General features: G+C 45.4%; 1 protein-coding gene across 1 annotated transcript in view; it reads left to right on the top strand.

Annotated features, from left to right (window-relative positions):
* Nucleotides 1-20,587, top strand: part of LOC122986191 (EMILIN-1-like) — a 32,867-nt gene extending 12,280 nt beyond the window's left edge. Inside the window, 13 exon segments of the mRNA XM_044357327.1 lie at nucleotides 843-1,042; nucleotides 1,474-1,703; nucleotides 1,966-2,124; nucleotides 2,220-2,474; nucleotides 2,476-3,144; nucleotides 3,760-4,090; nucleotides 5,716-6,033; nucleotides 6,120-6,368; nucleotides 9,790-9,981; nucleotides 15,503-15,610; nucleotides 15,764-15,781; nucleotides 17,815-17,949; nucleotides 18,278-20,587. Of these exon segments, the coding sequence (XP_044213262.1) occupies nucleotides 843-1,042; nucleotides 1,474-1,703; nucleotides 1,966-2,124; nucleotides 2,220-2,474; nucleotides 2,476-3,144; nucleotides 3,760-4,090; nucleotides 5,716-6,033; nucleotides 6,120-6,368; nucleotides 9,790-9,981; nucleotides 15,503-15,610; nucleotides 15,764-15,781; nucleotides 17,815-17,949; nucleotides 18,278-18,600 (3,187 nt within the window). The 3' untranslated portion in view covers nucleotides 18,601-20,587.
* Nucleotides 20,588-22,500: the final 1,913 nt, after the last annotated feature.

The following is a 22,500-nucleotide window of genomic DNA, read 5'->3' as shown; positions in this document are numbered from 1 at the left end:
TTTAACTCCGACTGTAAACTTTTCTCTTCACTCAGCCTCCTAAACTTTTGTCTACATGAGGCTCATTTTTCTGGCAGATCAGCAACATCAACTTTAATGTGGAACACAAAATATTCCTGCTCACTGTCTGAACTTTCTTCTTCTTTGCCTTTTGTGGTGAGGACCAAATTTCTTCTTTACAACCAAAGTTTGTACAGAAAACATCAGCTGAAGTTCAGATGGTTACCGTTGCTAACGGCGACCTCCTGACCTTCCCTTCAGCGCCACCGTCAGGCCGATCGGTCTGAAGCTGCCACACATAAACAGTGTGACAGCTTCAGACCGTCGTTACTGCTGATGTTTCCTGCAGAGCCGAGCAGAGTAAACACGAATCACTTAACTCACTCTAACATCTGTTCTTCCACTTCTCTGCTATCTGTTGTAATTCTCGGCACTTCGCCCGCTTGCCTCTGCAGCCTCGCAGCTGGATGCAATCAACGGTTACTTTCTGTTTTGATACGAGCCGATTGGCTGAGAGCTCATGTCAAACATACTTGTGGTGGACTGTGACGTCTCCGAACTTTAGACAGAGTAGAAATAAGAGAAGGATGAGTCACATGTTGAGGTCTGACTGGTGTTTCTCGCTGCAGGAGGACAGACGGAGGTTCAGCTGAGAATACACGTAACTCAAACAAGAAGCATTAGTGGTGTTTTTCACACATGGCTGTGTGGTCACATGACATCATGACATCATGGTGATGATGGGGGTGGAGCCTGTTGAGTCTCTCTGGCTCTGATTGGATGGAAATATGATGTAAAACAGATTAAATAGTTTATTACTGATCAGTTCTGTGTCTCTGCAGCTATCGGACCTACATGAGGCCTCGGTACAAAGTGGCCTACAAAATGGTGACGGAGATGGAGTGGAAGTGTTGCCACGGTTACAGCGGAGAGGACTGCAACAGCGGTCCAGTTGGTGGAGCGGGGACCCAGGTCTCCACCACCAGGCCTCAGCCCCGGCCGGGAGGGGGGCCGAGCTCCGGACAGGGAGGAGGACACAGTGGTCAGTGGATTCTGATTCACATTTGTTCATTTCAGGCTTTTGAACACAAACACACACAAATCCATTTGTAAGTGAAAACCTCTGTGGCCTCATTAAGATTAAAAGGTCAAACACTGTGAAGACAGACTTCAGTCCCCCGTGTCCACAGTTACTGTACCAGAGTGGGGGTTCAACCTTAAGATCCTGGTACTGGTTCTTATTTATTCATTTTCCCAGTTAGACCAGCATGGTACTGATGGGGATCCTTCCTGTTCTTCTCCAGCATCACGGAGAGACCATCCCTGTCCAGAGTGACAGTGATCAGTGAACCATGAAGTGTTGGTGAACAGCAGGAACTCTTATTACCGTCCTCCGGTGTCAGATGTGTGTTCATGTGGCTGTAAAAGTTTCTGTAACTGAAGCTTTAAAGTTGCAGCTTTGTTTTCTTCCAGGACGAGTCGATAATGAAAAGATGAGGCAGCTGGAGGAAAAGATCCAGAGTCTGACCAAGAACCTCCAGGACCTGCAGTCCGCCATGAATGAGCACAACAAGCCCGGCCTCGGTGGCGGCGGCGGCAGCTCCCCGGGAGGAAGAAACCCAGCTGATGCAGCTCAGCCAGAGATTAAAGAGACGATCCACAGCATTCAGACCAAACTGGACCAGCTGGACAACCGCACACAGGTGAGTCCCAGTGAGTCCTTTACCTGTGAGTATTGTTGGTACTGCAGCAACTGTACTGTAGTAACTCAGTACATCAGTCAGAGAGGTTCACATAATACGCTCTGAAGAGATGCAAACTAAATCCAAACGTCTGCAGTAATACTTGTGATGAAGGGAGAACAGATCCAACCAATAAGACCGCGGCAGAGTTGAGTCCGGTTCCTGAAGGATGCTTGGTGCACTCTTGGTGAGAAGAGTAGCTGATGTGTCTCTGCTCCAACAGGCTCATGATAAAACCCTCGTCAGCATCAACAACCACCTGGTGAACGGAAAAGGGAACGAGCTGGAAGGAGGCTCCTCTGGAGGAGGACTGAACACGCTGAAGGAGGAGATCCTGAGGGAGCTGGAGCGGAGGGTGTCGCTGTCCTGCTCCTCCTGCCAGGTATCAGTACTCTGTCAGTACCAGTTCCAGTCAGTACTGTACCTGTTCCCCTGCAGTTCATTAAGATAAGTAACTGACTGTGGTTTGTCCTTCAGGCTGGCGTGGAGGACCTGCGCAGACAGCAGCAGGAGGACCGGGAGAGGATCCGAGCTCTGGAGAAGCAGCTGAATGCGATGGATGTTCGGTATCGGCAGGGCCTGGACGGGCTGCGGCGGGAGGTGGTGCGTTCGCAGGGATGCTGTGATACGATGAATGACCTCCAAAACCGCGTCACAGATGCTGAGCGCAAAATCAGCTCGGCCTCTGAGAACTTTGATGCTCTGCAGACCCGCCTGGACAGGGAGCTCAGTGGGGGGGGGGGGCAGCAGAGGGGAGGATGGGGGCAGCAGAGGAGGAGGCACTGGTGCTGGTGGCGGAGTCGGGGGCGGTAGGGGGGATCTGGTGCTGACAGAGGACAAACTGGACAACCGACTGAAGGACCTGGAGCGGCGGGTCAACAACACCGTGCAGCAGACTGAGCAAACCTGCTCACACCTGGAAAACGACCTGAAGGAGTACTTCCACAGAGAGCTGGGAGACCTGAGGACCGTGTTCCTGGACCGGTTTGACGATCAGGCCTTCCGGATCGCAGACGTGGAGCTGGATGTGGGGCTGGTGAAGGACCGGGTCAGCGACCACGATAAGAGGCTGGCAAAGCTACAAAACACCACCTCCATCCTGAACCGGAGGGTGGAGGACTGTAGCTGTGGAGGGTCTGGAAGAGGGGGAGGAGGAAGACGAGGGGAAGACGGAGGAGAGAGGGCAGGTGTGGGGGGAGGAGGAAGAGGAGGTGAAGATGGAGGAGCCGGTGGAGGAGGGAGGTGGGGAACAGGAGGAGGATTACCAGGGTCAGGAGGAGAACGAGATAATACAACAAAGAAATCTCTGGAGTGGAGAGTCGTCGCCAACGAGGACCAGATTCGACATTTCAATACTCGACTCAAAGACCTGTCGGTGTCCGGAGACTCTCTGTACGACAAGGTAAGATCCGGTTTACTGTCCTCACTGTCGGACGGAGCTGAACCACCTTTTGTATTTAAAGCTGATTCTTAAGAGTCCTGCACAGATTCATCCTTTCACTCCTGTAACGCTGTCACTCGTCTTTTTTTATTCCACACATTCTTCTTCCTGGTCATGCCGCCTACATTACCCATAATGCACTTGCAGATTGGGGGGTGTGTGATGCTAGTAGCGGCTAATGTAGTCTGGAGCTGCTAGCTCCCAGCAGAGATGAATAGCTACAGGAGACAGGAGACCACACCCCCAGACCCAGTCCACGCTGTGACATCATCAGTGACATCATCAGCTCCCTCATTATACTAGTATTTACACCTGGAAACACACTGAGGAGGAAATGATCTTTGAAACTACAGTGAAGAATAAAACATGTCCAGATGAGAATGTCTTATTGTTTAAACAAAGACTAAAACTGAATGTAAACGCACCAGTAAAGTAAAACCTCCACTGGGAGTAATGGGATTACAGTGGTGTAAATCTGATTCAGATTAAACAGATGTGAATAAAACCGTGGTGTTATTACAGTGTTATTACTGTTCTGATGACTACATGAATATTAATGTGTGAATCATCTCTGAGGTGGTGGACCTGAGCCATGACGTCCGTAAAATCAAAGCTCTGACCGGCGATCATGGCGAACACTTTAACCGCATCGTGACAGAGGTGGAGCTGCTGGGGCAGGACTGTGAGCTGTGCGGAAGGCTGGATGATGAGCTGCGGAAGCTAAACAACCAATCCCAGCATGCACTGAGCCGCATGGAGAACCACATCAACAGACTCCAGATCCGAATGGATTCAGAGAGCGGCTGCCTCCAGATCTGCTCCCGCCTGCAGGATGAGGTCCGCCTCCTGCGCGACGACGTCAGGAGCTGCACCGGCCAATGCAAGACCAGTCCCAACACACCCACAGGTCAGCTCCACCAATCAGAACCTCTTCACTAAGCCCCGCCCCCTGAGTTACTGTTGCTCACGTGTGTTCAGTTCAGTCACCTGAAACAACTGGCCGTGAATAGAAATGTATGCTCGTTAAAACTTGAAAACATGCTATCATGCTAACAGATTGAGTCTAAAGCTAGCATCCTAACCAGCTAATGATCCATGTAAAAATCCAACAAAGATCAGGACAGAGCAGCTAACGTTGGTCTAAACTCTGATGTAAGGAGCAGCTTCCACATACGTTCCAGTCCTGAACAAAACCCCACAAATAATTCCACACAAGTTTACTATAGCAACCTGCTAACGTTAGCAGGCAGTGAGCTAGTTAGTCTGCTAATGTTAGCAGGCTACATTAAAGCAGATAAACTCACACTTGTAGCCTCTTCACATACCAAACAGTGTCTGTCCAACTGCAGCTCGACAGCTGACACACCTGCTGTAACCAGGTATGGTTCCTGCCCTATGATTGGACAACCGCTGCTCAGGGGCGGGGTTAAGAGAAGGTTAAATCTATTGATCTATTGATCTATAGTGGTAGTATACTGGTTTTCGGAGCTCAGACTTTTGAAGAGTGTGAGCATAAAACTATGAGAAAACATTTGACCACGAGCATCGAAATATGAGTTATAAGTTATAATGTTAATCAATGTCTCCTTCATTAAATAATCCTGATCACAACCACTGTTATCAAATCAAGTCAGACATCCTGAACTGTTGTCAGTGGGCTTTGGTTCCCCTCAGCTTGTCTCGTCAGGCACAGCCTTCCTGTCTCTTCCCCCTTAGAGACCCGAACATGACATCAAACATGTTCCTCCTGATGGGTAACGATAAGACGTTTATGTACACTGATAATAATAGTAATACTAGTAATAATAATAACTTTATTTGTATGGAACCTTTCATGCAAAGATGCAACAACAACAATAAGTGAGAGAAAAACAAACTAAAAACAGTTTGATCACAATACAATAAAACATCAACAATGATACCAGTAATTAAGAAAAGAGGTCTTTAATTTCTTTTTAAAAATAGCATAAAAACAGAAAGCAGCCTCAGCAGACTTCTTGTGGGACACTTTAGGAACTTGTAAAAGAAGTGAAATGAAAGTCAGTCACTGATATGTGAAGGTGAAGGTTATGTAAGTCTTTATAGACGAGTAGAAGGAATCAGTTCTAACAGATGCAGGTAGCCGCTGCAGTGATGTCATCTCTTCTTTCTTGTTGCTGGAGTCACAGTAATCTAAACGGCTTGTAATAAAAACATGTATCAGCATTGCTCAGAGTTAAAATGGTCTAATTCTGATTAAAATGGCAATTAAACTTTAAGTCAGAGTCTAAAATGACTCCCAGATCTGTAACACTGACTGCTTTCTGTTTTCTGCTCAATTCTTTTTCAAAAATGTGTTTACTCATCCAAATGTTGATATGAGTGAGACGGGTAAAAAAGAGCATTTAAAGAACTGGGGTCACCTTACAAAACAGAGATATCCAGTGTGGTTGCATATCATCGGCCCAACAGTGAGTTCAAACCTTCAGTATCAAATGTCTGTGACACAAAGTAGCCGAAACCAATAGAAACTTTTCTTTCTGACTCTAATAGGTGGTGGTTCTGGTGGTTCTGGTGGCTCTGGTGGTTCTGGTGGCTCTGGTGGCTCTGGTGGCTCTGGGGTCATCGGTGGAGGTGGTGGGGCCGACGGGGCTTTTGGAAGCGGCAGCACCAGCGGACGGGGCCCCGGGCTGGATACTGAGAAGCCTTTAGACGGTCACAGCGTGATCGGAGGCTCCATCAACAACAACCAGCTGAAGACGCTGCAGGCCGAAATGTCCGAGGTCATCCTCACCTTCAGCTCCATCAATGACACCCTGAAGGGGCTCGAACACACGGTGCAGAAACACGGCAGCGTCATCACAGACCTAGGTGAGCCCGGCTCGCTCACACCGACCGTCCTCGTTCGCTGCCACCCCCCGCTAACATTCACTCATTCATCCTCTGACCCCCCACAGGCAACACCAAGGATAAGATCATCTCTGAGCTGGACAAGATCCAGCAGGAGGTGAGGGAACACATCGAGGAGAGCCGGGACCACCTGGACGGGATGAACCGCGACGTACGGCGGTTCGAGAGCAAGCTGCTGCTGGAGACGGCGGACTGCAAGAGGTCAGCTGACGGGCTGGAGAAGAGACTGTCCAAGATGGAGGACGTCTGTGGCAGGCTGGACGGCGTGTCCGAGTCCATCCACAAGATCAGGGACGGTATGAACACATGAAACTGATATCGTCTGTTTATGAACACATGAAACTGATACATATGAAACTTGTCTGAAGGAAGCATAGTCCTAATCAGAAGCCCACGGTTCACCACCAACCAGTTCAGGTTTCTAACTGGTTCTCCCCCCTCAGTAACACACCTGCTGAGAAACCAGCTCTGATTATTGGCAGCTCCATAGTCAGAAACGTGAAGTTAGCGACACCAGCAGCTATAGTTAAATGTATTCCTGGGACCAGAGCGGACGACACTGAGTCAAATTTAAAACTGCTGGTTAAGAATAAACGTAAATATGGAACGATTGTTATTCAAGTCAGCTGGAACGACTCCCGATTACACCAATCAGAGGTCACTAAAATCAATGCTGAGTCAATGTGAACATATGCGAAGACAATGTTGGACTCTGTAGTTTCCTCTGGACCGCTGCCTAATCTGACCAGTGATGACATGTATAGCCGCATGTCATCATTCAACCGCTGGCTGTCGAGGTGGCGTCCAGCAAACGATGTGGGCTTCATAGATATATGGCAGACTTTCTGGGGAAGACCTGGTCTGGTTAGGAGAGACGGCATACATCCCACTCTGGATGGAGCTGCTCTTATTAGAGATGCACAATATTGGATTTTTTGCCGATATCCGATATGCCGATATTTCCAACTCATTGTGGCCGATGCCGATATATGAGCATATTTTTTTCCAGCTGGCCGACGAGGCTATTATACATGCAAGCATAGATTGTACTATGATCAAGAAAGACAACATATGAAGGAAGAACTTCATCAAGCTCAGCATTAAAACTGTAATGAACCTGCCAAGTGGGAGCAGCAGTAGAGTTTTCTTTGAGTTTATTAGACAGACAGGATTAATGTGTGGGATTTAATCTCTGGTCCACACTCCGGAGCAGCCAATACACTGGTTGCCAACCACCGTTATAAACCAAAAAGAAGTTTTTTTCCCAAACAGAGTGGTACATCCTGTCAGCCGAGGTGTTTCCTATCTGTGCAGCCGAACACAGCAGCTCCTCTGCGGACTGTTTCACCCTGACGGTCCCGGTGTTTCCTCCGCAGGCTGCACTTCACTCAGCCGCCCGTCAGACCCGCTGCTTCTTCCCACTTTAACCTGAATAACAAACCGGGGCTCGGTGCTCCGGTTGGATCCACATGGAGAGTCGAGGCTAACGTTAGCTGAGAGGCTAGCGGAGCATTAGCCGCAGCATGGCCGAAGGGAAGCACAGCCAGCTAGCCTCCCAGTTAACGTTAGCCTCGGCTCTCCAGGTGGATCCAACCGGAGCACCGAGCCCCAGGTTAAAGTGGGAAGAAGCAGCAGGTCTGACGGGCAGCTGAGTGAAGTGGAACCTGCGGAGGAAACACCGGGACCGTCAGGGTGACACAGTCCATTGAGGGAAACACAGTCAGGCGGTGGAGGGGAAGGTGACATATCGGCCTCTCATAATCGGCAGCATTCCCCGATGCCGATATTTCATTTTAGAGCTTTTATTGGCCGATACCGATGACGTGCCGATAACATCGTGCATCTCTAGCTCTTATATCTAGAAATATGGCTGAGTTTATTAGAAGCCAACCCAGTTGAAACCAGGAGGCAGAGCTGCAGTCCTACACGCTTCTCTGCACCTCCATCAGAGCAGTTACCCACCCAAAACCACATAGAGACCATGTCTGTCCCCAAAACCACATAGAGACCGTGTCTGTCCCCAAAACCACATAGAGACTGTGTCTGTCCCCAAAACCACATAGAGACCGTGTCTGTCCTCAAAACCACATAGAGACCGTGTCTGTCCCCAAAACCACATAGAGACCGTGTCTGTCCCCAAAACCACATAGAGACTGTGTCTGTCCCCCAAAACCACATAGAGACTGTGTCTGTCCCCCAAAACCACATAGAGACTGTGTCTGTCCCCAAAACCACATAGAGACCGTGTCTGTCCCCAAAACCACATAGAGACTGTGTCTGTCCCCAAAACCACATAGAGACCGTGTCTGTCCCCCAAAACCACATAGAGACTGTGTCTGTCCCCAAAACCACATAGAGACCGTGTCTGTCCCCAAAACCACATAGAGACCGTGTCTGTCCCCCAAAACCACATAGAGACTGTGTCTGTCCCCCGACCACTTAAATCAATTAAATCTAAAATAAACAGAAGAGGATTCATTCATAAAAACCTAATAAAAATTAACACTAACATTGCAACAGTGCAATAAAATAAGATAATTAAATGTGGACTCTTGAACATTAGATCTCTGTCATCTAAAGCCGTATTAGTAAACGATTTAATCTCAGATCATCATATTGATTGATTGTCTTACTGAAACCTGGCTGCTATGTGTTATAGTGAACCGTCCTCCTGGTCCGTACTCTGAACTCTTATCTGAATTCTCAGAGTTTTTGTTGTATTTAGTCCTTAGTACAGATAAAGTAATTATAGTAGGTGATTTTAATATTCATGTGGACGTTGATAGTGACAGTCTCAGTACTGCATTTATCTCATTATTAGACTCAACTGGCTTCTCTCAGTGTGTAAATAATCCCACTCACTGTCTGAACCACACCCACCACCTTGTTCTGACTTACAGCATTGAAATTGAACATTTAATAGTTTTTCCACAAAATCCTATTTTATCAGATCATTACTTGATAACTTTTGAATTCCTATTACTGGATTACACACCATTAGACAAAAATGTCCTCACTAGATGTCTCTCTGATAGTGTTGTAGATAAATTTAAGGAAGCAGTTCCATCAGTACTGAATTCACTGCCATGTCTCAATACTACAGAGGACTCTTATGTTAACTTTAGTTCCTCCCAAACTGATAATCTTGTTGATAGTGCTGCAGGCTCATTACGAATAACACTCGACTCCATCGCCCCCTTAAAAAGGAAGGTAATAAAACATAAGAGGTTAGCTCCATGGTTTAACTCCCAAACCTGCAAATTAAAGCAAACATAACGAAAACTTGAAAGGATTTGGCGTTCCACCAAACTAGAAGAATCTCGCTTAGTCAGGCAAGATAGTCTTAAAACATATAGATCAAGGCAGATGGCGTCCACCTAGAGTCCGGTTCTGCTGGAGGTTTCTTCCCGTTAAAGGGGAGTTTTTCCTGCTGTTGATGGAGGAATGTTGGGTCTCTGTAGATTAAAGAGTTCAGTCTAGACCTGCTCTATGTGAAAACAGCCCTGAGATAACTTCTGTTGGGATTTGGTGCTTTATACATAAAACTGAATTGATACTAAGTATGAACACATGAAGGATTGATAATGACTGTATGAAGACATGAAGAGGAAACACCTATCAGACGAGTGTTAACATCTTAAATTCACATGTTGATACAAAGTAAACATGTCCCGTGTTGTGTCCCGTGTTGTGTCCCGTGTTGTGTCCCGTGCTCAGGACTAAACCGCCACGTGTCGAGTTTGTGGACTTGTGTTTCGGGTCTGAATGACTCTGTGATCCGTCACGGAGGAGTCCTGGACGTGATTCAGAAGAACCAGGACGACGTTGAGAGCCGCATGAAGAACCTGAACTCCAGCGTGAACCAGGCGGTGAACAAGCTGCAAAGATTCTCTGAGCACGCTCCTCCCGGTGAGCTGGACTCTACTCTACTCTACTGTATTCTACTGTTAGCTATTCTGCTCTACTCTCATTCTAGTGTATTCTATTGTTCAGACACAGTGATGGTTAATCAGGTTTCTTTGGAGAAACAAAGACAACATCAAAGACAAACAGTTCTTCTGAAGTTGGAATCAGATTTGAATCTTTACTTTCTGTGTGGAAAAGAGTAGAGTAGAGCACAGTAGAGTAGAGCACAGTAGAGTAGAGCACAGTAGGGTAGAGCACAGTAGAGTAGAGCACAGTAGAGTAGAACTCAGTAGGGTCGAGTAGAGCACAGTAGAGTAGAGCACAGTAGAGTAGAGCACAGTAGGGTAGAGCACAGTAGAGTAGAACTCAGTAGGGTCGAGTAGAGCACAGTAGAGTAGAGCACAGTAGGGTAGAGCACAGTAGAGTAGAGCACAGTAGAGTAGAACTCAGTAGGGTCGAGTAGAGCACAGTAGAGTAGAGCACAGTAGGGTAGAGCACAGTAGAGTAGAGCACAGTAGGGTAGAGCACAGTAGAGTAGAGCACAGTAGAGTAGAGCACAGTAGGGTAGAGCACAGTAGAGTAGAGCACAGTAGGGTAGAACACAGTAGAGTAGAGCACAGTAGAGTAGAGCACAGTAGAGTAGAGCAAAGTAGGGTAGAGCACAGTAGGGTAGAACACAGTAGAGTAGAGCACAGTAGAGTAGAGCACAGTAGGTTAGAACACAGTAGAGTAGAGCACAGTAGAGTAGAGCACAGTAGAGTAGAGCACAGTAGGGTAGAGCACAGTAGGGTCGAGTAGAGGACAGCAGAGTAGAGTAGAGCACAGTAGGGAAGAGTAGAGTAGAGCACAGTAGAGTAGAGAAGAGTAGAGCATAGTAGAGAAGAGTAGAGCACTGTAGAGTAGAGTAGAGTAGGGAAGAGTAGAGAAGAGTAGAGCACAGTAGAGTAGAGCATAGTAGAGAAGAGTAGAGTACAGTAGAGTAGAGCACAGTAGAGTAGAGTAGAGTACAGTAGAGTAGAGCACAGTAGAGTAGAGTAGAGTACAGTAGAGCACAGTAGAGTAGAGCACAGTAGAGTAGAGTACAGTAGGGTTGAGTAGAGTAGAGCACAGTAGAGAAGAGTAGAGTACAGTAGAGTAGAGTAGAGCACAGTAGAGTAGAGCACAGTAGAGTAGAGTACAGTAGGGTCGAGTAGAGTAGAGCACAGTAGAGTAGAGTAGAGCACAGTAGAGTAGAGTAGAGTAGAGAACAGTAGAGTACAGTAGAGTAGAGTAGAGCACAGTACAGTAGAGTAGAGTACAGGATACATGTTGTCAGTTATTGCCCTCTGCAGGATACATGTTGTCAGTTATTGCCCTCTGATGGATACATGTTGTCAGTTATTGCCCTCTGCAGGATACATGTTGTCAGTTATTGCCCTCTGATGGATACATGTTGTCAGTTATTGCCCTCTGCAGGATACATGTTGTCAGTTATTGCCCTCTGCAGGATACATGTTGTCAGTTATTGCCCTCTGATGGATACATGTTGTCAGTTATTGCCCTCTGCAGGATACATGTTGTCAGTTATTGCCCTCTGATGGATACATGTTGTCAGTTATTGCCCTCTGCAGGATACATGTTGTCAGTTATTGCCCTCTGATGGATACATGTTGTCAGTTATTGCCCTCTGCAGGATACATGTTGTCAGTTATTGCCCTCTGATGGATACATGTTGTCAGTTATTGCCCTCTGATGGATACATGTTGTCAGTTATTGCCCTCTGCAGGATACATGTTGTCAGTTACTGCCCTCTGATGGATACATGTTGTCAGTTATTGCCCTCTGCAGGATACATGTTGTCAGTTATTGCCCTCTGATGGATGCATGTTGTCAGTTATTGCCCTCTGCAGGATACATGTTGTCAGTTACTGCCCTCTGCAGGATACATGTTGTCAGTTATTGCCCTCTGATGGATACATGTTGTCAGTTATTGCCCTCTGATGGATACATGTTGTCAGTTATTGCCCTCTGCAGGATACATGTTGTCAGTTATTGCCCTCTGCAGGATACATGTTGTCAGTTACTGCCCTCTGATGGATACATGTTGTCAGTTATTGCCCTCTGCAGGATACATGTTGTCAGTTACTGCCCTCTGATGGATACATGTTGTCAGTTATTGCCCTCTGATGGATACATGTTGTCAGTTATTGCCCTCTGATGGATACATGTTGTCAGTTATTGCCCTCTGCAGGATACATGTTGTCAGTTACTGCCCTCTGATGGATACATGTTGTCAGTTATTGCCCTCTGATGGATACATGTTGTCAGTTATTGCCCTCTGCAGGATACATGTTGTCAGTTATTGCCCTCTGCAGGATACATGTTGTCAGTTACTGCCCTCTGCAGGATACATGTTGTCAGTTATTGCCCTCTGCAGGATACATGTTGTCAGTTATTGCCCTCTGATGGATACATGTTGTCAGTTACTGCCCTCTGATGGATGCATGTTGTCAGTTATTGCCCTCTGCAGGATACATGTTGTCAGTTATTGCCCTCTGATGGATACATGTTGTCAGTTATTGCCCTCTGCAGGATACATGTTGTCAGTTATTGCCCTCTGATGGATACATGTTGTCAGTTATTGCCCTCTGATGGATACATGTTGTCAGTTATTGCCCTCTGATGGATACATGTTGTCAGTTATTGCCCTCTGATGGATACATGTTGTCAGTTATTGCCCTCTGCAGGATACATGTTGTCAGTTATTGCCCTCTGCAGGATACATGTTGTCAGTTACTGCCCTCTGATGGATACATGTTGTCAGTTATTGCCCTCTGCAGGATACATGTTGTCAGTTACTGCCCTCTGATGGATACATGTTGTCAGTTATTGCCCTCTGATGGATACATGTTGTCAGTTATTGCCCTCTGCAGGATACATGTTGTCAGTTACTGCCCTCTGATGGATACATGTTGTCAGTTATTGCCCTCTGATGGATACATGTTGTCAGTTACTGCCCTCTGCAGGATACATGTTGTCAGTTACTGCCCTCTGATGGATACATGTTGTCAGTTATTGCCCTCTGCAGGATACATGTTGTCAGTTATTGCCCTCTGATGGATACATGTTGTCAGTTATTGCCCTCTGATGGATACATGTTGTCAGTTATTGCCCTCTGCAGGATACATGTTGTCAGTTATTGCCCTCTGATGGATACATGTTGTCAGTTATTGCCCTCTGCAGGATACATGTTGTCAGTTACTGCCGTCTGATGGATACATGTTGTCAGTTATTGCCCTCTGATGGATACATGTTGTCAGTTACTGCCCTCTGCAGGATACATGTTGTCAGTTACTGCCCTCTAATGGATACATGTTGTCAGTTATTGCCCTCTGATGGATACATGTTGTCAGTTATTGCCCTCTGCAGGATACATGTTGTCAGTTACTGCCCTCTAATGGATACATGTTGTCAGTTATTGCCCTCTAATGGATACATGTTGTCAGTTATTGCCCTCTGATGGATACATGTTGTCAGTTATTGCCCTCTGCAGGATACATGTTGTCAGTTACTGCCCTCTGATGGATACATGTTGTCAGTTATTGCCCTCTGCAGGATACATGTTGTCAGTTACTGCCCTCTGCAGGATACATGTTGTCAGTTATTGCCCTCTGCAGGATACATGTTGTCAGTTATTGCCCTCTGCAGGATACATGTTGTCAGTTATTGCCCTCTGATGGATACATGTTGTCAGTTACTGCCCTCTGATGGATGCATGTTGTCAGTTATTGCCCTCTGCAGGATACATGTTGTCAGTTATTGCCCTCTGATGGATGCATGTTGTCAGTTATTGCCCTCTGCAGGATACATGTTGTCAGTTATTGCCCTCTGATGGATACATGTTGTCAGTTATTGCCCTCTGCAGGATACATGTTGTCAGTTATTGCCCTCTGATGGATACATGTTGTCAGTTATTGCCCTCTGCAGGATACATGTTGTCAGTTATTGCCCTCTGCAGGATACATGTTGTCAGTTATTGCCCTCTGATGGATACATGTTGTCAGTTATTGCCCTCTGCAGGATACATGTTGTCAGTTATTGCCCTCTGCAGGATACATGTTGTCAGTTATTGCCCTCTGCAGGATACATGTTGTCAGTTATTGCCCTCTGATGGATACATGTTGTCAGTTATTGCCCTCTGCAGGATGCATGTTGTCAGTTACTGCCCTCTGATGGATACATGTTGTGAGTTATTGCCCTCTGATGGATACATGTTGTCAGTTATTGCCCTCTGCAGGATGCATGTTGTCAGTTACTGCCCTCTGATGGATACATGTTGTCAGTTACTGCCCTCTGATGGATACATGTTGTGAGTTATTGCCCTCTGCAGGATACATGTTGTCAGTTACTGCCCTCTGATGGATACATGTTGTGAGTTATTGCCCTCTGCAGGATACATGTTGTCAGTTACTGCCCTCTGATGGATACATGTTGTCAGTTATTGCCCTCTGATGGATACATGTTGTCAGTTATTGCCCTCTGCAGGATACATGTTGTCAGTTACTGCCCTCTGCAGGATACATGTTGTCAGTTACTGCCCTCTGCAGGATACATGTTGTCAGTTATTGCCCTCTGATGGATACATGTTGTCAGTTATTGCCCTCTGATGGATACATGTTGTCAGTTATTGCCCTCTGCAGGATACATGTTGTCAGTTATTGCCCTCTAATGGATACATGTTGTCAGTTATTGCCCTCTGCAGGATACATGTTGTCAGTTATTGCCCTCTGCAGGATACATGTTGTCCGTTATTGCCCTCTGATGGATACATGTTGTCAGTTATTGCCCTCTGCAGGATACATGTTGTCAGTTATTGCCCTCTGATGGATACATGTTGTCAGTTATTGCCCTCTGCAGGATACATGTTGTCAGTTATTGCCCTCTGATGGATACATGTTGTCAGTTATTGCCCTCTGAAGGATACATGTTGTCAGTTATTGCCCTCTGATGGATACATGTTGTCAGTTATTGCCCTCTGATGGATACATGTTGTCAGTTATTGCCCTCTGATGGATACATGTTGTCAGTTATTGCCCTCTGCAGGATACATGTTGTCAGTTATTGCCCTCTGATGGATACATGTTGTCAGTTATTGCCCTCTGAAGGATACATGTTGTCAGTTATTGCCCTCTGATGGATACATGTTGTCAGTTACTGCCCTCTGATGGATACATGTTGTCAGTTATTGCCCTCTGCAGGATACATGTTGTCAGTTATTGCCCTCTGATGGATACATGTTGTCAGTTATTGCTCTCTAATGGATACATGTTGTCAGTTATTGCCCTCTGATGGATACATGTTGTCAGTTACTGCCCTCTGCAGGATACATGTTGTCAGTTATTGCCCTCTAATGGATACATGTTGTCAGTTATTGCCCTCTGCAGTATAAATGTTGCCAGGATAAATGCCAGCTTCATGTTCAAACACACAGAACTTTATTTAAATCTCATGGAGACAAAATGCCCCCCCCCCCCCCCTCACACAGGCCTGCCTGGAGTCCAGGGACCCCCAGGAGAGAGAGGCTTCACTGGGCTGCCAGGGCCCCACGGGCCACCTGGACCTCCTGGACGACCAGGAGAGATAGGAGCACGAGGTCTGCCTGGTAACACACACACGCACATACATACACATATACATATATATCAGATTTATATATCCTGATATTATTGAGGAAGAACAGATAACTGAATGAAGTTAATCAAGAGATGAATTACTAAACTAATCAAGCTGATCTGGTTTCTTACAGGTCCCAGAGGTGAAGCAGGTACGTGGTTTTATGTGTGTAATGTATGTGTGTAGTACTGAACTGCACACAAAGCGGCAAAACACAATGCTCTCGCTCTTTCTTCCAAAACTTATCTTACTACAGCTTATCCAAGACTCAAAACTGAAGTTACATAAAATTAGTGCTAAACACCAAATGTATCACACAAGTAGGTTTCCTTCAACAGTCACCAAATCATCCTAGAGATGCAAACAAAAAATAAAACTTAGCTACAACACAAAGCTCATACCAAACTACTAAAGTCAATCAATCAATCAATCAATCAATCTTAATTTATATAGCGCCATATCACAACAGAAGTCATCTCAAGGCACTTTTCACATAGAGCAGGTCAAGACCGTACTCTTTAATTTACAGAGACCCAAGTATGAACCATAGTGCTAAACACAGCAGGGAAATCTAAGCTGTTGAGTTTTGGACACCCAATGAAACAGCTAATGCCAGCTCCTGTCAACATAACAAGGCTGAACCTAAATGCAGACACTGGACAAGCAGGTAAGGTAATAAGTCTTTTATTGCATAGACAGGCAGGGATGATGAGATGGCAGCTGACTGGTGTTTGGGCTGAGGTGAGGAGGCTTGGCGGAGAGTCCCGAGGATGTGAGCTGACTGGCGGGCTTGGTGAGCGGGCAAGCAGGCAGGTAATCGTGGAGACAGGGAGAACAGGTGTAAGGCAAACTTCAGGCAGGCAAACAAACAAACTAGCAGGATACACAGGCAGGCAAAGTCTTGCAGGCAAGGAAAGGAGGCAAATAAACTGAGAACAAAGCTAGAAGTGTGCACATCAACAAACCCGTGAATAGCACGATGATCTGGCAGGGACTGGCTATCTGCAGAGTACTTGTAGACGAGTGGTGATGACAGGCAGATGCGCTGATTACCAATGATGAGCAGGTGTGCAGAGAGACACAGTGGGCAAGGGGGGAGGGAAACGATAGACAGACAAAACCAAAACACACCAAGCACACATCACTCATACTAAGAGGGCTGAAAATAACAAAAACACACTCACAACAGTCAAGCAGCTGTCCTGGAGGAGGGATTGTGACAGCTCCCATCTCCCCTGACAACACAAAGCACAGTGAAACAAAGCTATCACATGTTCAGAAGTCACAACAAGTGTTCACTAGTAAACCCTAGTCCTTCACTTTCCAAAATATTACCTCATACGTTACTGTCTGCTTTTAGGCGTGCCAGAGTTGAGGCAAATTTAAACACTGCAAGGAACGATCAACCAGAAAAGGCCAACGACACAATGCAGCAAACCTCTAACAATGAGAGGCAGCTGGTTCACTTGGCGTCTTACTTACCAGGGTTTACTTCTAAACTGAAAGACTGCTTGTACCACCGTACAACACAAAAGGAAGACACAGGCTACTTACCACCACACCACACTAGGAAATTAAACACAGCAAAAAAACTACCCAAACCTCCACCAGTTACAGGAGGAACACCAACTAAACCAAACTACTACTGAAGATAAACTCAACACTAAAACATGTTGGATCCTGATCCAATCCTGGACGAGCCCCCGTATATTTCAACCTGGCTCAGGGGGGGAGTAACATGACAGAAGGAAACCTGAACTACACAAAACAAATGTCAGTGGAGGAGAGTCTGCTGGCTGAGAGGGAGGATGAGGAGGGGGAGGAAGGGCCCTCTGTAGTTTGCTCAGTTGCCACTGATTGGACAGGACCAATGATCATCTCAACTCCCTGAAACTAGAAAGAAGAGAGCAGGTACACAGAAGACAGGGCATAACAGTGTGTTGATGTGTGTGTGTAACGTGTGTGTTGTCAGGTGTGTGTTAATGTAACATATATGTGTGTGTTCAGGTGTGTGTTAATGTAACATATATGTGTGTGTTCAGGTGTGTGTTAATGTAACATATATGTGTGTGTTCAGGTGTGTGTTAATGTAACATATATGTGTGTGTGTTCAGGTGTGTGTTAATGTAACATATATGTGTGTGTTCAGGTGTGTGTTAATGTAACATATATGTGTGTGTTCAGGTGTGCCCGGTGCGGATGCTCATGTACCCAAACTGTCGTTCTCGGCCGCCCTCACTGTCCCCACTGAACGGGCAGGAACCATCATCTTCGACAAGATCTTCGTGAATGAAGGAGACTTCTACAATCCCAAGACAGGTAAACATGATCCAGGAACATAAACGATCCACTAAACATGCATGATCCGCTGTGACTTCTCTTCACCTTCATGGATGATCAATTAGACTGATCAGATGAAGAAGTCCATCAGTGTGGGAAAATAAAACTCCATTATGATGCTTGTTTGTTTGATCATCATAGACGTGAAATGATTGATAGTGTTTGATTATTAAGTGTTTGATTATTAAATTCCTAATCTTCAGTGTTTGATGAGGACACAGGTTTAAACTCTGTACCTCTGTAACTCTGTTACTCTGTAACTTTGTACTTCTGTACCTCTGTAACTCTGTACCTCTGTCCTCCTCAGGCATCTTTACTGCCCCCATAGACGGACACTACTTTTTCAGCGCTGTCCTGACGGGCCACAAGAATGAGAAGATTGAGGCAGTCTTGTCCAAGTCCAACTACGGCATGGCCCGGGTGGACTCCGGGGGCTACCAGCCTGAAGGCTTGGAGAACAATCCCGTGGCTGAGGCAAAGACACCCCCGGGCTCGCTGGCGGTCTTCAGCATCATTCTGCCTCTGCAGACCCGTGACACAGTCTGCATTGACCTGGTGATGGGCAAACTGGCCCACTCTTCAGAGCCGCTCACCGTGTTTAACGGGATGCTGCTCTATCAAGACATGTGATGTTTCAACCTTAGAGACCAAACGGCGAGCTGGAGAACCTGAACCACACAATCTATGACAAACCCAGAGGAGGCGGCACCGCAAAGAACCTGAACCACACAATCTATGACAAACCCAGAGGAGGCGGCGCCGTTAAAGAACCTGAACCACACAATCTATGACAAACCCAGAGGAGGCGGCGCCGTTAAAGAACCTGAACCACACAATCTATGACAAACCCAGAGGAGGCGGCGCCGTTAAAGAACCATCATCAGACTACTGATGACAGAATGTTTTAAGGAAGCTTCAGTACTGAACAGATGTTTTTATTCTACAGTCACGCCACTACAGGACCTGATGACATCACAGCAGAATTACAGTGTTAACAGTTTGATGCTGTAACAGCGCCTCCCGGAGGCTGCCGGATTAATTACAGCCTCAAATGCTAATGATGTTTTATGCAGTTTGTCGTGAGGGGGGCGCTAGAGGAACACTCACAGGCTCAATTAACCAAAGTGCTGCACAGACTTAAGCCCCGCCCCTGGCAGGTCAGACGTTGTCAAGGCAACTCTTGATCATGTGACTTTAAATACGATGAAAGCTTTATAAAAGCAGAATGTGTACCTGAGAGGAATGATACCTTTTTATTTTCTAACTGACGCGAGTTCACATTGTGAATGTTTTATTTTATTGGTGTTTTTAATCTTTTTGTCACAAATATTAAAGGACAATGTTGGACATATTCTATATTTTCTTAGTGTCAACAATCCCTTCAAAGACCAGGGATGAAATAAATGTTCAGATACTTTACTGATGTGAAAGTAGAAATGCTGCATTCAAAGTATTTTTTAAAAACACATTTGATCAGAAAAACTCACTTCAAGTATTAAAAGTGAAATTAGTCGAAGTGGTTTGATGTCCCCTGTGAGGGTTCTGCTTTCATTTATTATGAATCTTATTCAGTCGAGTAACCGGTGAGCTCGGAGCGGCTATGGTTCAGGAGGTTGAGCGGGTCGTCCACTAATCGGAGGGTCGGTGGTTCGATCCCCCGCTCCTCCAGACTACATGTCAGAGTGTCTTTGGGCAAGATGCTGAGCCCCAAATCGCTCCTGAAGGCCGCGGCAGCGGCGCGTTAGCGTGCGTGAATGAGCATTAGATTAGATTCTGATGAGCAGGTCGGCACTTTGCATGTTAGCCTGACAGCAGTGTGTGAATGTTGACATGTGTTGTAAAGAGCTTTGAGTGGTCAGAAGACTAGAAAGGTGCTATATAGATTCAGTCCATTTACCATTAATAATGTACTGGAAGAAAAAACAACATTTCTCTTGAAGATGTACATAGTTACTCTCCACCACCGGCCAAGAGTCAGACCAACAGTATTTTAGTCCATCTCTAAATACTTTCCTCCTTCCTGTCAGAGCTCATTGGTTCCTGCTGAGGATCAAGTTGTAGTTCATGTTTTAAAAGAATCAGTAATAAAACAGCTACTCACTGTTCATGCTGATGAAGGAAGTTTCTGTGGCTCATTGATGTATTTTAATAATTTTTTGACAACTAGGAAAAAGATAAATCACAATACTTGTTAGTGGATGTGTTGGTTTGACTCTGGGATTTATTGACAACAAAGAAAATGTGGAATATCACACGTTTTAAGCACATGCAGCTGAAAATGATGAAGGACAACACACACAGACACGATGGTGTTTCCTCTGAGGATAACTCATCACAACAGCTGCCTGCATGTATTTTAACTAAATGTGTTTAACACTGAATCTCTAAAACAGATCAACATGTTCATCAGTTACTGATGTGTTTGTGTGCAGGGATGAAACTGGTTATCATCATGTGAGCAGCAGCTGTCCGTCACTCAGTCTCATGTAAACCTGTTTGTACATTTCACAGTTCTGTATTGACAAATCATTTTCTCTGTCATTAAAAGTAAATCAAAGCCAGCAGGTTGTTTGACAAGCTGTGTTGAGTCTCCTAATAAATATAATATATAGACTGACTCTGTGTCGCTGTGTGGTTTCAGAGACGATGTGAACACGTTCACAGTGACAGTGAGGACACGGTGAAGGTCGTCTGTGTGAAAACGTTATTCAGTCTGTAAACACCAGGACTGAAGGTGAAATGAGTAACGAAGGCTGAGACACTTTAACCAGCTCGTCCTGAACGTCACATTTTAATTAATGACCTGATCATCGCGTTAGTTCGGGTCTCCTTGTTCTTCCAGAGATTGAACCTCTGCTGTATAAATCTGACAAAGATGGTAAAACTAACATGTTGTTTTATTTTTATTATTCATAAAATGAATTATATAATCTTATTAATGTTTCTCATTAAAGAATCTTCATAATATCTACTTACTAGTGTCTCATGACGTCATAAATAGACATTAAGAGACACTATTTCATAATTATGACTCATGAGAAACACTTATAATTTAGTTTTAGTAAGGACACGGCTCATTAGGGTCCAAACAACAAATACAAGAAGAAAAAATAAATGAAACTAATTATATGAAGTAATTATGAGAAAACTGTGAGATACTCATATCGTCAAACGGGAGAGAAATTTAGTGTTCAGGTGTTTACAATAAAAACAGACAGAAACAGAGGCCGGCGCTGTCATTAAGGCCATCGCACCGTAAGTCCGACTGACACACGAGTCGAGCTCAGCGCTCTTCAGAAAACCTCTCAGACCTTCCAAGTCTGCCATGATGGGTTTTCTGCTGTTGGGCCGTGGCTACAAATTTGGCTATCAGCAATAATTAACGATTATCAAAGATAATCGTTAATTATTAAAATCAATAAAATTATTAATAAGAATTAATAATAACGGGGCACCACCCTGGACTCAGGGAAAAAGATAGCCAATTCAGTCTCAAAGTGTACTAATCTATCAGTTTGGAACTTTGATTAATAATTAATTTAATAACTATAAACAAAATCACCATATCAATAGCTAGTAAAGGTTGAAGGATTTGGAGTTCTTTACAGAGCAGAGGTTGGCAAAACTCATTCTTGTGCAACATTAAAACAGACAACAGGTATATCCAAAAGCATTTATTTAACAAAAGGGTAAAAGCAACACACAATACTAATCTAGCTAAGTGTACCTATATACAAGTGTGAATGTGTGAGTGTGTGTGTGTGTGTGTGTGTGTGTGTGTAGGGAAGACAATAGCAAGATGGCTGCAGTCACCTGGTGACTGAGCACATGGCATGCTGACACTTTGGCTGATAAAGGGAACTACAGAGATAAAAGGCCAGACCATGTGGTGTCTTGAACCACATGTGCTGCCTGAACCAAAGTTTGCCAAACTAGGTTTCAACCTCTTAACTGTGTGGTTCTCTATTCAAGGCCAATTGGTGTATGCTAAAGGTGCCAGGTTAGAACGAGGTTAGTTGCATGCAAGGCCTAGTTACTGGATGTAACATGTGTTAAGCATGCTAACATTAACCTAGCGGTGTGGCTATGCAGTAACCTGACTATAGGCAACAAGGACATCACAACAACAGTTCAATGTATAACCTTAACCAAATCAATACACGTACAGTACATTGTTTGAGTTAAACATTCTTGCTTAGCCGTACTATGCTTCACTGTGTTGCTAGGCTATGCCCAGTTGTTACCAGTCCATGAAGGAAGAGATGCTTTGTGGTGTCCTGCTTTGTAGCCGGTGAATCCGTGGGTGAGTCAGGCTGAGAGGGGTTTGGCTCTGAAGCTGAAAGATGCAGGCGTTGCTGGGCAGACAGCACTCCAGTCGTGCAGAGGGCCCAGGTCACTCCTTGGTGTAGAGTTAGCGGCAAGCTAACTCCATTTCGCGGCTCCTGTACTTGTTAAACCAGCCAGCAGACTTGTGTGTTAGCTGCTGGCACAAGGAAACTTAGTTTCTGAGTCTTAGGCAGGCTCTCGCGT

The sequence above is a fragment of the Thunnus albacares genome, chromosome 1, assembly GCF_914725855.1.
Source record: "Thunnus albacares chromosome 1, fThuAlb1.1, whole genome shotgun sequence".
Classification (NCBI taxonomy): Eukaryota; Metazoa; Chordata; class Actinopteri; order Scombriformes; family Scombridae; genus Thunnus; species Thunnus albacares.
This window is presented reverse-complemented; position numbering and strand designations above follow the sequence as displayed.